Source organism: Gastrolobium bilobum, unplaced genomic scaffold (genome assembly GCF_033153095.1).
Source record: "Gastrolobium bilobum isolate Gb01-03AN ecotype WA unplaced genomic scaffold, APGP_CSIRO_Gbil_v1 utg11829, whole genome shotgun sequence".
Classification (NCBI taxonomy): Eukaryota; Viridiplantae; Streptophyta; class Magnoliopsida; order Fabales; family Fabaceae; genus Gastrolobium; species Gastrolobium bilobum.
In genome coordinates, this window is record NW_026895834.1 from 1 (window position 1) to 13,609 (window position 13,609).

The window sequence follows — 13,609 nt, forward strand, 5'->3', positions numbered from 1 at the left end:
AGACCACCCTATGGCAGTCTTATGAGTTTTTAGAACTTCAACCAGCTTCTTTTCTTGGTCAGAAGATAGTCCCTTATTGATGATTACAGGGTATGTCTCTTCATCTCCCAAGAATACATATTTCAAAGTATTAGGCAGAATTTTCAATTCAACCTTAGGTGCCCCAACCTCTATGTCATCAACTTTTTCTTTAAGCACCTCCACAGCAACTTCCTTTTTTTTAAAGGGCACATGATCACAGGCTCTCAACTCATAATCAATCTCTTGAGGACGCACCTTCTTCTGTTGAACTATTTCTTGAAAAACATCAATTTGAGAACAATCACTATGCTCATCGGGTCTTTTCATAGCCTCAGAAACATTATAAGTAATCTCCTCATTATTCATCCTCAACTTAATCATTCCTTGCTCAACATCTATTAGAGCACGGGCTGTAGCCAAAAAGGGCCTACCTAAGAGCAAAGGCTTCCCACTTCCTTCCTCCATATCCAACACCACAAAGTTAGCAAGAAAGATAAACTTGTCAACCTTGACAAGGACATCTTCTATAATCCCATTAGGTGTCCTCACGGATCTATTATCAAGTTAAAGAGAGACCGTTGTAGGCTTCAATTCTTCAATCCCCAAAGACTTATAAACAGAAAGAGGCATCAAGTTGATACTAGCCCCAAGATCACAAAGAGCTCTACCATTGCAAATATTGCCAATGGCAATAGGGATATTAAAACTCCCCGGATCACTAAGCTTAGCCGGAATCTTCTGCTGAATAAAGGCACTACACTTCTTAGTAAGTGTCACTGTCTGGCATTCCTGTAGCTTATGCTTCCTTGACAAAAGATCCTTCATGAATTTTGAATAACCAGGCATACTTGCCAAAGCTTCTGCAAAAGGGATGTTTATGTGCAGCTTCTTGAAGATGTCTAAAAACCTGCCATACTGTTTGTTATAAGCCTCTTTCTTGAACCTCTCTGGGTAAGGTGCTTTAGACCGCACATATTCAGGACTCAGCTCATGCTTTTTCTCAACCACAACAGGTCGCTCTTCAACCTTTTCTTTTTCAGTAACAATTTCTTTGTTTTTTTCTTTCACAATTACCTCAACCTCTGGCTCAACTGCTCCATCATGCTTCTCGTCCTCTTCCGCACAATCTATAATTGGAGTTTTAAGAGGCGCTACCACTTTGCCACTTCTAGTAATAATAGCCATGCAGTCTTCCTTTGGATTGATAACTGTATTACTTGGAAATGTACCTGGAATTCTTTCTGAAACTTGCTTTGCCAATTGTCCTATCTGATTCTCCAGGTCTTGATGGAAGAATTTGTATTTTTGTTGTTGGCTCAAGTCTCCTCCATAAAGGTATTAGTGGTCTGAGCCATCTCATTAGAAGTCTTGGCCATTTGTGCAAAGGCTTTTTCCCACTCAGCAGGCTCTCGTTGTTGACTCTGTGAAGGCTGAATATAAGTATTAGATTTGAAATCCATGCCAACTCCCTGAGCTCTCCGCTGAAAATTGTTACCACCACCAGAAAAATTCTGATTTCTCTGAAGATTTGGCTGCTGAGGGCGCTGGTCATACCATATACCATTCACCTGCATTTGTTGAGGTGAATCAGAAGAAGCAAGAGAGGGACATTCATTAGGAGCATGATTGTCCGTACAGTAATCACAGACAATGGCAAAAGATTGAGCTTGAACTCCAGCAATCTGCATCTTGTCAAGCCTGGAAGTCAAACTAGCCATTTGTTGAGCTAGCAATTTATTTTCAGCCAGAACTGACTCATTACTTTCTAGATGAAGGCTACCTTTCTTAGACTTTGAAGATACCCCTTGATTTTCATTCCTGGCCATCCTCTCTATCAGCTCCAGAGTTTCATTCGCCCTCATGATTTTAATAGTACCCCCAGCTGCACCATTCAAAACCATTCTATCTTCAGGTGTGATGCCATTAAAAAATATTCTGACTTGATCACCAGCAGTCAAATTATAATGAGGGAACCTCCTCATCAAGTCCTTGTTGCACACAATGTTTCACCCTCAGTTTGAGTGAAGTTGGTGATATCATTCACCATTTGATTGTATCTCTCCATGGAAAAGAACTCCGCAAAGAACTTTGTAGACAAATCATTCCATGTAGCTATGCTCCGTGCAGGCTGCCTCTCCAGCCAGCTAAGTGCTTCTCCCTTTACAGCAAAAGAGAATAATCTCAACCGGATAGCATCATCAGACACCCGAGGGTGCTTGGTCGAGTCACAGATCATTAAGAACCGGTCTATAAACCTGTGAGGATCCTCATGCTCATCTCCTCCAAATTGAGTTCTCTCCACCAACTGAATTATGGAAGACTTCAACTCCCAATTATTGTCAGCAATATTCGGTTGGACAATACTTGAATTAGGCCTGTTGAAGGCTGGAGTGAGAATGGTATCCATGAGTGGATTTTCAGCTTCATTATTCGCTGCCATGGTTGGGATTTCAGGTGCTTCTTCAGATTGAGCACTTGGCACTTTTGATTTCTTCTGAGCAAGTCTTCTGTTTCTCCTTTCAGACCTTGTAATTTCAGGATCAAATAACAATTCTATAGGATCAACCTTGCCTCGCATAAAACTTCAAGAGAAGATTAGTAGCAATGTTCAAAACAAATTAAAACAAGAACAGAAGAAAATAAAATAAAATAATCACAAAAAGAAAGAAAAATCTTGAAATTCAAGATTATAAGATATAAGAAATCACAATCCCCGGCAACAGCGCCAAAAACTTGATACAAACCGGCAAGTGTACCGATCGTTCAAGTAATAAAGTGATAATTAAGTTATCGTCTCCACAGGGATTGTGAGCGAATATCTTATAAACGTCATTTCAAGATATAAAACCCAAGTGATTTGAAGAACAATAGAAATTAAAGACAAAGACGTATTTTTGGATTTTAAAAATAAGAGAATGATGCAAAATGATTTGGATAAAAATATGAGAGATATTGCAGGTAAGTACACTCGCCCTATGATCCCCTCTTTTTACTACGGATTGATTCACAATGCTCAATTAAAATAAACAATCAAACAATTTATCATCAAAACAATTATTAGCTAAACCCCAATTCCTTGCAAATTTAGCCCTTTAATCACAATTAAAACCCCAATTCCTTGCAATGTTTCAATTGAGATCAAGCATTACACAGATAAATTAAACGTTTGTAATCAAGAATGCGTCTATTCCTAGCACGCATGTTAATTATTATCCTACCCCTTTTCTGGACCAAAACCCCAATATTCCTATCTAGGGTTCTAACCCTCAGATTATCATTCAATACTAAACTGATCAGATTTAATATAAATGATAAGCAATACGCACAGAGTAGGAATAGATCAATTAAATTAAAGAGCGAAAAGTAAACCAATCCATAAATAAACAAAAGGTTCACATAGGGTTTGTGACCCTACCCACAATGAAGGAAACTAGCCAGACATGGTCATAGCTGAATTACAATGATTCATAAAAGAAGAATAATAGCTGAATTCCAAAGGAAGAGAAAATAATCTCCAAGATCAATCTCCGTTTAAAAGCTCCAGAAGTTCTTCGCAAGCTCTCCGTCTGTCTCCCTTGTCTTCTGATCCCCCCTCCTTTTATTTTGCTCGCACGCGTTCAAAACACGGTGTCTTCCTGCTCGAAAACCGGCGCTGATGGCGCCGTTCATACACTGAATTTGAATTAATCCGCGCTGATGGCGCCGATCATACTTCTTTCGCGCTGATGGCGCGAAATTTTCACTGAAAATGCATTTATTCCGCGCTGATAGCGCCGCACATCTGATCCAAATTTTCCTTCTGCGCAAATTCTCATTTTTCCATGCTAAATTCCTATCCAAATATAAACTTGAGTGAGAAATAACATTGAAAATGAATTGATAAGTATGCTCTTTTGACCTTAAAGCTTAGTATTTTAACCTGGAAAATCAACTATATTACAACCACATCAGCGGGTCGGGTCACGGGTTGACCCGCGGGTCAATACCTGTATTGCCACCCCTAGTTGCTATTTGGATACTTATTTTGTACCCCATAAAACAAAGTATAGCTGATGAACCTAGCTATCCTTAGCATCCTGCATCCATTTTTGCAACCCATCCATAATTATTTTGTTTGTAGCTTCAGCTTGCCCATTTGATTGGGGATGTTCCATAGATGCAAAGTGGTGATGAATTTTAAAATCCACCATTAGTTCTCGGAACCTCTTGTCAGTAAATTGAGTTCCATTGTCGATCACTATCTCGGCTGGTATTCTAAACCTGGAAAGAACATTTCTTTCAAAGAATTTTAAACTTTAGTCGAGGTTATAATAGTGACGGGTTCAGCTTCTATCCATTTTGTCAAGTAGTCTAAAGCTACAATCACCTTCAGCAGCTTTGAAAGGTCCTAGCAAATCCATTCCCCATATGTAAAAGGGCCATGGAGCCAAAATGTATTTTGGTTTTTCTGGAGGAGAAAATATCATTCTGGCATGCTTCTGACAGCTGCTACATTTCTTCACATGATTTTTTGAATCAACTTCCATAGTGGGCCAATAATACCCTGCCCGAAGAGCCTATCTGGCCAGGGCTTTAGCTCCCATGTGTTGGACGTTAATTACTTCACGTATCTTTGCTAGGACACACTTGGCTTCTTCCAAGTTCAAACACTTCACCATTGGAGAATGCAATGCTTTTTTATATAATTGATCCTCCACCACTGTATAAAATGTTGCATCTTGGATCAATTTCTTGGATTCCAATGAGTCTTCTAGTAGTGTTCCTTTTTCAAGGTAAGAAACAATTGGTTGTCTCCAATCTTCTGATGACGTGATCACCATCACGCAACTCGGCTCTACTATGCTCTGCTGAACTACGGTTCTGTGGTTACCCAGGTTCTTTGTGCTTGCCAATTTAGACAGGATATCGACGTTGTTGTTTTCTCCTCGAGGAATATGAGTAATCATCATTTCCTCAAACTCAGACATAATTTCTTTGACTCTATTCAAATATTTCATCAGCAGAGGACTTTTGGCTTGATATTTCCCGTCAATTTGTGAAGTGACGAGCTGGGAATCACTGAAAACTTTAACTTCTTTGGCCCCATGTTCTTTGACCTGCATTAGTTCAGCTATCAAGACTTCATACTTTGCTTGGTTATTTGAAGTTGAAAAATTCAAATGTAGGGTGTGTTCTGTTGAAATCCATTATGAACTTTCAACTATAATCCTGGCTCCACTCCCTTTATTATTTGATGAACCATCAACGCAAACCTTCCAAATGTCGTTCTTCTTAGTGCTTCCTCCATCATTTGGGTAAGCTCCATTATGAAGTCGGCTAAAGCTTGAGACTTAATGGCATGTCGAGTTTCATAAGTGATGTCATTCCCAGTTAGTCATCTTTCCAGCCAAATTCGGCTTGTGCAACTCTTGCCATATTAGTTGGTTAGTTCTAACTATTATTTGATGTCCTTGAAAATATGGTCGTAATCTTCTTGCCGTGGTGAGTAAGGCAAATGCCACTTTTTCTAGCTTTTGGTATCTCAGTTCAGGACCATGAAGAGTCATGCTAACAAAATATATCGGCTCTTGGCCTTTATGTATTTCTTTCACCAACACGACACATATCACCTCTTCTCCAATGGCCAAGTATAATATTAGGATTTCTTATGGTTTTGGTTTTGACAACACCAATTATGCTGCTAGGCATCTCTTTATTTTCTCAAACGTGGATTGACAATCCGAGTTCCATCCATGTTTAGCTTCTTTCTTCAATAACTTGAAAAATGGGAGAACATTCTCAGCCGACTTTGGTAAGAATCTAGTCAAGGCGGCCAGTCTGCCCGTCAGTTGCTGAACTTCCATTTTGCTTCTAGAGGCCTTCATGTTCAGCATTGCTTTGCATTTATCTGGATTCGCTTCAATCCCTCTGTAGGTTAGCATAAAACCCAAAAACTTTCCAGTCGGGACTCCAAATGCGCACTTAACCGGGTTCAACCGGATACGATGAGCTATGAGCTTCTGAAATGTCTGGTCCAGATCTCAAACATGCTTGCAAGATTTGTTGATTTTATAATTATGTCGTCTCTGTAGACTTCCACATTCTTGCCTAGTTGGTCTTCGAATACCTTGTTCAGCATCCTCTAATATGTGGCTCATGAATTTTTGAGCCCAAAAGGCATTACATTATAACAATAATTGACTTTTTCAGTAATAAAAGTTGTCTTCTCTTAATCTTCTGGGTACATTGGTAATTAGTTGTAGCCGTAATAAGCGTCCATAAAGGATAACAACTGGAATCCGGCTGAGTTATCCACTAGCCGGTCTATGTTGGGCATTGGATATGAGTCTTTAGGACACACCTTATTGAGATCAGTATAATCCATATAGACCCTCCATTACACACTATGTTTCTTTACCATTACTACATTAGCATGCCATGTGGTATATTGTATTTCCCTTATGAACTTGGCATCAAAAAGCTCTTTCACATGTTCTTCCAAAACTTTTCTTCTTTCAGGTCCCAGTTTTCTTTTCTTTTGTGAAACTGGAGTTAATCCGGGATAAACTGCTAGCTTGTGACAATAGAATTTGGGATCAATCCTTGAGATTTCAGATGATTTCCAGGCAAAAACATCCATGTTGTTCTTCAAAAATTTTGCCAACCCGGCTTTTATCTCTGAGTTAATAGTCTTACCGATTTTGGTAAATTGACCAGGGTCATCCCCTAGAATAAGATCCTCCAACTCACCATTTGGCTCAGGTCTTGGAATGATAGTTTCTTCTCTCATGTCCAACTCCACCATGTTAATTGGTTTGCTTGAGTGTTGAGAGATTATCTGCTTCCTTACTTTATATCCTGGACGAATTCGAGGTGGAAACCAACATGTCCCACTTATGGACGATTGACCTTCCTAAGATCACATTTTACGAGAGGGAAAGTCAGCTACGATGAACCTTATCTGTTCCGATTTGAACTCCTCCTTTGTCCCCAGAGTCAATATGAGGTCTATATATCCCTTAGGGGGTATATTTTTCCCGTTAAAGGCTATTAAGCTAGTTTTACACGACTTTAGATCTTCTTCATCTAAGTTCATTCTTTTAAAAGCATCCTAAAGGATGATGTCTGCACAGCTGCCGGCATCTACAAAAATCTTTTTAACCCGATAGTTCACCAGGGTTCCTGTAATAAGCAAACCATCTTCATGTCCTGGTAGTACACCTTCTAAATCTTCTTTGGTGAAATATAATGAATGAGCATCCGGTTTGCTGGGATCTTCCTTGAACTTTGGTCGATCCCTAATCGAAAGCACCTCTGAGATACTTTCTTCTTGTACTCAAAGTGTCTCCACCTCCACCAAGAGCTCCACTTATTACATTGAGTCGAACTCGGCTTCTGGGAATTCATCATCATTGAAATCTTCCTTCTTTCCTTTATCTTCTTTCTTTTACTTCTCAGGAGCCGGCTCTTACTTCTACTTTGGCCCCTGAATTTTCTATTATTATTTTTCCAATCTTGCGTCTTAATTACATATTGGTGCATTTTTTCATCTCGGACAAACTTCTCCACAATATCTCGAGCATTGATTAGTGGTATGCCCAGGTCCATTATGAAATGTATAGAACCTGGATTGATCCAAGCCTCCTTGGTTGAATACAGTCATGGTCTCTCTACTTTCTTCATCTTGGTCATTGCCACTTCTCTCCATATCTGAGATTGTGGTACATATAATGGGGTATATTTTTCATACCTCCCTACCCAAAATCTGTCATCCGGGTTTCTTCCACATAAATCTTTCCTTTTGTTCCCTGGTCATTCTTTTTCCTTTGGAGCTGGAGTTCTCTTCTTCGGGCCGCATTCCTATTTTCTTCTCCTAATGCATTTGCTATCTCCATTTGCTCAAGCTCAAAGTATTTCTTTGACTGAGCTCTGAATTCCTCTAATATTTTCTCAGGATCCTTGTATATTGATTTTTCCAACCAAGACGCACCATCCAAGCCGACCCCAATCAAATATACATGGACATTTTTTTGTAAACCCGAAACTTGCAATACCGCATCTTTAAATTGGTTCAAATATTTCTGGAGAGTCTCTCCAGATTGTTACCGAATTTTTTCAAGTGCAAACTCGAATTTCATATGCTTTTTACTTGTTGCAAAATTCAATAAGAATTTTTCTCCAAAGTCTTCAAAAGATCCAATCGAAATGGTAGGCAGGGTGAAGAACCGTGTCTGTGCAGCTCCAGTAAATGTTGTAGCAAATATTTGGGATATAATGGGCACATCAATCACACTGATCTTCATATCTGTATCGAAAGCATCTATATGGACTTGTGGGTCCTGGCTTCTATCATACTTCGGCAAGTGTGCCGAGTCAAATTCTTTTGGAAAGGGGTATTAAGAATCTCACCAGTGAAGGGACTATTATTGTATTGCCCATTCCTGTATTTCCTCCTATATGCACCAGTCTCAGTACGTCCTTGGACGTTATATGGAAACTGAGTATCCTGGTTGTGATGTGTATCACCTTGGTTGCTCCCCACATTCCTCCTTGCTCTAGCATTCAGGGTAGAAATTATCACATTCGCATTGTGATTGGTGTTTGGACTGTGACCTTCACCATTGTTGTTAACCCGAATATGATGATTAAGATTCATAGTCCTTCTGTATTAGCCATGCCTTGTACTTCAGTGACTCTAACCTGGATTTAAGTATCCAGGTTACGATCTGTATTACCCCGGACCTAGTCATTTCCATCCCGGAGTTGACGATTTTTTCCATGAACTTCCCTTTCATCTTGGATCTGACCTCCATCACGACCCAAATTCCTTGTCTGCATCAAACACTCCTCCATCTCTTGAATTCTCCTGAGATCCTCCTGCCGCTGAAGGTTGTTGCGCTGCTCTGTCTCCTCCATCCGCTTTAGAATCGCAGCAAGGCGGGTGTCTGCATTTGCAGCAAGCGATATGCGGGCAACCACATCTGCAAACTGACGAGGAGGATCCACAACTCGATTCAGAGGAGTGGGTGTAGAGGTTGTGTCCGAGATGTCCTCACTCATGTGAGCAACATCATAATTAACCTCGTTCTTTAGTTGATTCTATGGTTGGTTTACTTCTTCAACCATAGGATTTAGTGGAAGATTTGGATATGGTGACAGTTGACTGCTACTCCTTGTACGAAGTGCCATTCCTGCTCGTGATTGTGGGAATAACGATTTAATTGTTCCCTACAGATGGCATCAATGTTTTGTCCTGAAGAACGAGATGCCTAGCTCAATAGGCTAGTATGTTACTCTTAGACCAAGATGTTCTCCCTAAGATATCTATGAGTTAGATGCCCTTGAGTCTAGCATATCACTGTGCACAAAGAATACAAAATAGCTTTCGCCAAAGGGGTGGTGTGTGTGTGCACAGTGACAACATAATAGTAAGAGAAACAAAATAATTATACCTATAGACTTTACCTCTTATTTATAGAGTTTACCCGTGTGTATTGAATTCTGGACCTTTTGTGCTTTTCCTAGCAGCCCAACTCCATGCTTAATGTTGTCGTATTAGGATTGATATCTTTGATGGATATCCTCCTTTAATTATATCAGATTTATATTTAAATTGTCCCTTGTTGGGCTTAGTGATAAATGGACCTCACATATGAGTCCATAACATACCAAAAAAAAAAAATATCCAGAGAACTTTAACGTCTATGAATTACACAAAGAGAATTCTCTACTTTGGTTTCTAATTTCTATTTTTCTAAGCTATTACTATTAAATACTAATTTAAAAATAAAATAATTATAAATAAGTGCGAACTTTTTACTTTAAATATTTTACTTTAAACAATATTTGTCATATTAATTTTTAATAAAAAATAAAATATGAAAAGTACCAATTAATACATTCATATTAATAAAATAAATGAAAGAGAATTTTAGAGGATAAAATCATAATGTGTGTGTCACAACAAAGATGTTCATGACAATCATTGTGTTCTCTAACCTTATTATTAAAGAATTTTTTTTTTTTTTATTTCTTTGTTTACGAAGAGTTTCTGGATAAAAAACATATTTGATAACACAATTTATTTCTGTATATTCCTATTAAAAGAGAATATGTATTTTTTTTCAGTTATAAAGAGAATATGTATTTAATAAATAATGTATATTTAATTATCATAAAACATTAAAAAAATTATATATTTAATAAATAGTATATCAGAGAATAAAAAAATATTTATTACTTTTGCCAATTTGTGTTTTGTTTATTTTCCGAAATAGAAAAATAAATTGATTTTATCAAACATTATTTCTAATTAAATTTGTTCCCCAAACTAAAAAAAAATTGGGAACATCATCTGTAAACAACCCATGTTGACTGGATTTATTCTCATTTTATTATAATTTTTGACAAAAAATGAATTTTTTAGAAGATTTAGTTTAATCGTGACGGGTGGCTAACTCTTTGCTTTTGTTTGAAATAGTTTTTTTTTTTTTTGGTAAACTGAAATCGTTTTAATTTTGAGAGTTTGATGATTCAATCTATTTTAAAATTACTCACTGTGATATATTTTAAATTTCATATATAAATTAATTTATTTATTTATTTTAATAATAAAAAAGGTGATTGAGTTATGATAACTTGCTTTTTTTGGAAGTTACAAGAAATTGAACACAACACCCTACACTACACACACTCCTAACACACACCCCACATCACTAGGAGTTATGATAACTTGCTAACTTCGTAGTTTTTATGTAGAGTCATTTTGACTGCGATAATATGATAATTTAAAATTATTTTTAATAATAAAAAACAATAATACCACAAAACAAATTGTGAGCATTTGAAGTTATAAAATTATTCATTTTTTGTCGCTTTAAAAAATATAAAGGGCAATCAAAAGGTTGGCTGGGATGTGACAACTTGCTAACCCTATAATTTTTATGTAGAGTCATTTTAATTTTTACCCGCGATCATCTATTAATGATTCAAACATTGTTTTAAATAATAATAACGATAAGGACATAGAAAAAATAATAACAACAATAGCAATGATAATAATAAACTATTAACTTTTTATCAATTATCAAAAAATAATCTATTATTAATAATGGGTAACTTAGTCGGGATGACTTATTGGTCCTATAATGTTTGGAGTCATTTTAGTTGTGACACTTTGATAACCTATTTAAACTTATCATAAATTTTATATTGATATAATAAGGCTAAAATTAATTTATCCAAAATGATTGACTTAATTGTAACTGCTTGTTAACTCTGTGACCTTCGTTGAAAATTAATTTAATTGTAATAGCTTCATGATTCAAAACTGGTGAACTTATTAACGAATGTTTTAAAAATAATTTATCTTCAACTATTAAGAATGATGTAACTTTGAGTTTTATATTTCACCTGAGGATATGTCGCAGTGAGAATTTTTTTTTTGTCAAGCCAAAATATAAAAATATAATAATGCAGTCCTTCTAATTATTTTTGTCTATGGGCTAAGCAATTTTTTTTTTTAATGTTTTTAAAAAAGTTGCACAATTAATTTAAAGTAACCCTTTTTAGTGGCTGTATAATTAAATGTGACAATTTGAGTTGGCCCGCCTCGACCCATCTCAACCCGCCAAAAACGGGGCTGGACGGGTTGGCCTGCCATTAAATATGGGCTGAAAAAATGAACTCATCCCGTTTTATAGTGGATTGGCGGGTCAACCCACCAACTCGTCAATTAAAAAAATTAATTAAAATTCAAAAATAAATTATATTTTATGAATTTTCTAATATTATTTTATTTTATTTCGCACTTCTCTTAATTTTTTTCAGTCTTAATCTTAAATGTATACTAATATTTGTCAAACATTATTTAGGAACTCATTTGTCTCCATATATAAAAAAAAAATTGTCATAAATAAAATTATCATTCTTTATTTTTCTAGGAAGTACTAAGATAATTTTTTTTGGGATATAACAAAAATTTAATGACAAATGAAATACTGCCTAATTGTAAAAAAAAAAAAATAATTATAACCCGGCGGGTCAATCCGTCCCACGGCGGGTTGAATCCGTTTTGACCCACTTCTAGACGGCGGGACGGGTTGAAGTGAGTTGGTGGATTAAAAACCTCAACCCAATCCAACCCATTTTGACGTATTAGCGAGTTGACATGGCGGGTTCAACCCATATTACCAACTTATGTATTAGGGGTACTGTAGAATTAAGTTTTCATCATATTTTGTGCACAATCAAACTTCTGCACCTCGATCTAAATTATTAAAGATTAATTAGCAAAGTAAAAGGATTTTTTTTCCAATTTTTCATAATTCAAAGATAATTATTGGCGACTCCATTTATTTAATTTAATTTCCAAACAACATAATTTGTCGAGTCATTACATTCTTACGACACCTAAAATTAATAAAATATGAAAAACACTAACATAACACGCATAATAAAATTTAAGTAGAATATAAAAATATATACATGAAAAAATATTTAAAATTATAAAAAGAAATATGCATAAGTATTTTAAATAGAATTTAAGAAATATAAATAGAAAGAGAAAAATGTTTAAAATTATAACGAAGATATGTACAATTAATTTAACAGAATTTAAATATAAAATGTAAAGCAAGATAAGTTAAGAATGTACGTTTCAATCTTTAAGAGAATATAAAATAAATTTTTTTTGCTATTTTTATTTTATAAAAAAATAAACTCTAATTATATTTTTAATATATAGAAGTAGATTTCTGTCAACCTTATAAAAAATGAATCAGTCCGAACTCCTAAGTTGTATTATTTTACCAACAACAGCTCATGCGTTATGTCATATGCGGGAAAATCCTTTTTGGCACTCCAAATTAAAGAGGAAGTTACATGAAACCTTCCATTTTTCTCATTTCTTCCCCATCCAAACTCACCCTATTTGGAGTTTCTACCAATCGTCCTTGCTTCTTCTAGTGCATTCAAACTAAGCTTTCCTTCCTCCCAAAAATGTCAGATTCTGATCCGTATGATAAATACTTAAGAAACGTAGAGAACAAGTTCCCGACCCCATTCATGAAACTAGTGCATTATAACTCTCGATGAAACTGCAATAGTTAGGTCGTTATTGAGTGCATAAATTTATTTATGTTGCTAGCTATGCCAATTACCTCTCTCTCAGGCATGAAGTTCAACCAGGAATTCATCAGATATCAAATCCCAGGCTATGCTCAAATCTATATGCATAGAATATTTAAGTTATTAGCATTTTGCGCTTGCTCGTTTGATTTTTATTTTTTACTGATTACAAGAATTTCTTTTTTGGTATAATATATATTAATCATTAAATTTCATATATTGTTTGGACATAGAAGGGAAAAAAAAAAGGGGGGGGGGGGGGGGGGGGGGTAGTGATGGAAAAATAACCCCCTAGCCCTATTTAGATGATTTTTAATCTCGTTATCTTTCAAAACTCAAATTTATTGTCATTCAAAATGGAGATATTAAAAAAGAAAAAGAAAGAAAAGGATTAAGTTTTACGTGAAATGCATAATAGATATTAGATAACATATATAAATCAAGGGTTCATTTTTTCTTGCAGTTAATGTAGATAAATTAT

General features: G+C 35.9%; 1 protein-coding gene across 1 annotated transcript; it reads right to left on the bottom strand.

Annotated features, from left to right (window-relative positions):
* Positions 1 to 42: 42 nt before the first annotated feature.
* LOC133296270 (uncharacterized) lies at positions 43 to 1,206 on the bottom strand (the record flags this gene model as incomplete). The annotated part of the gene is made up of 3 exons (XM_061495216.1): positions 1,096 to 1,206; positions 598 to 1,047; positions 43 to 480 (listed from the first exon to the last, which is right to left on the bottom strand). Coding segments are annotated over exons 1-3 (999 nt in total), but the record flags the coding sequence as incomplete, so codon positions are not given.
* Positions 1,207 to 13,609: the final 12,403 nt, after the last annotated feature.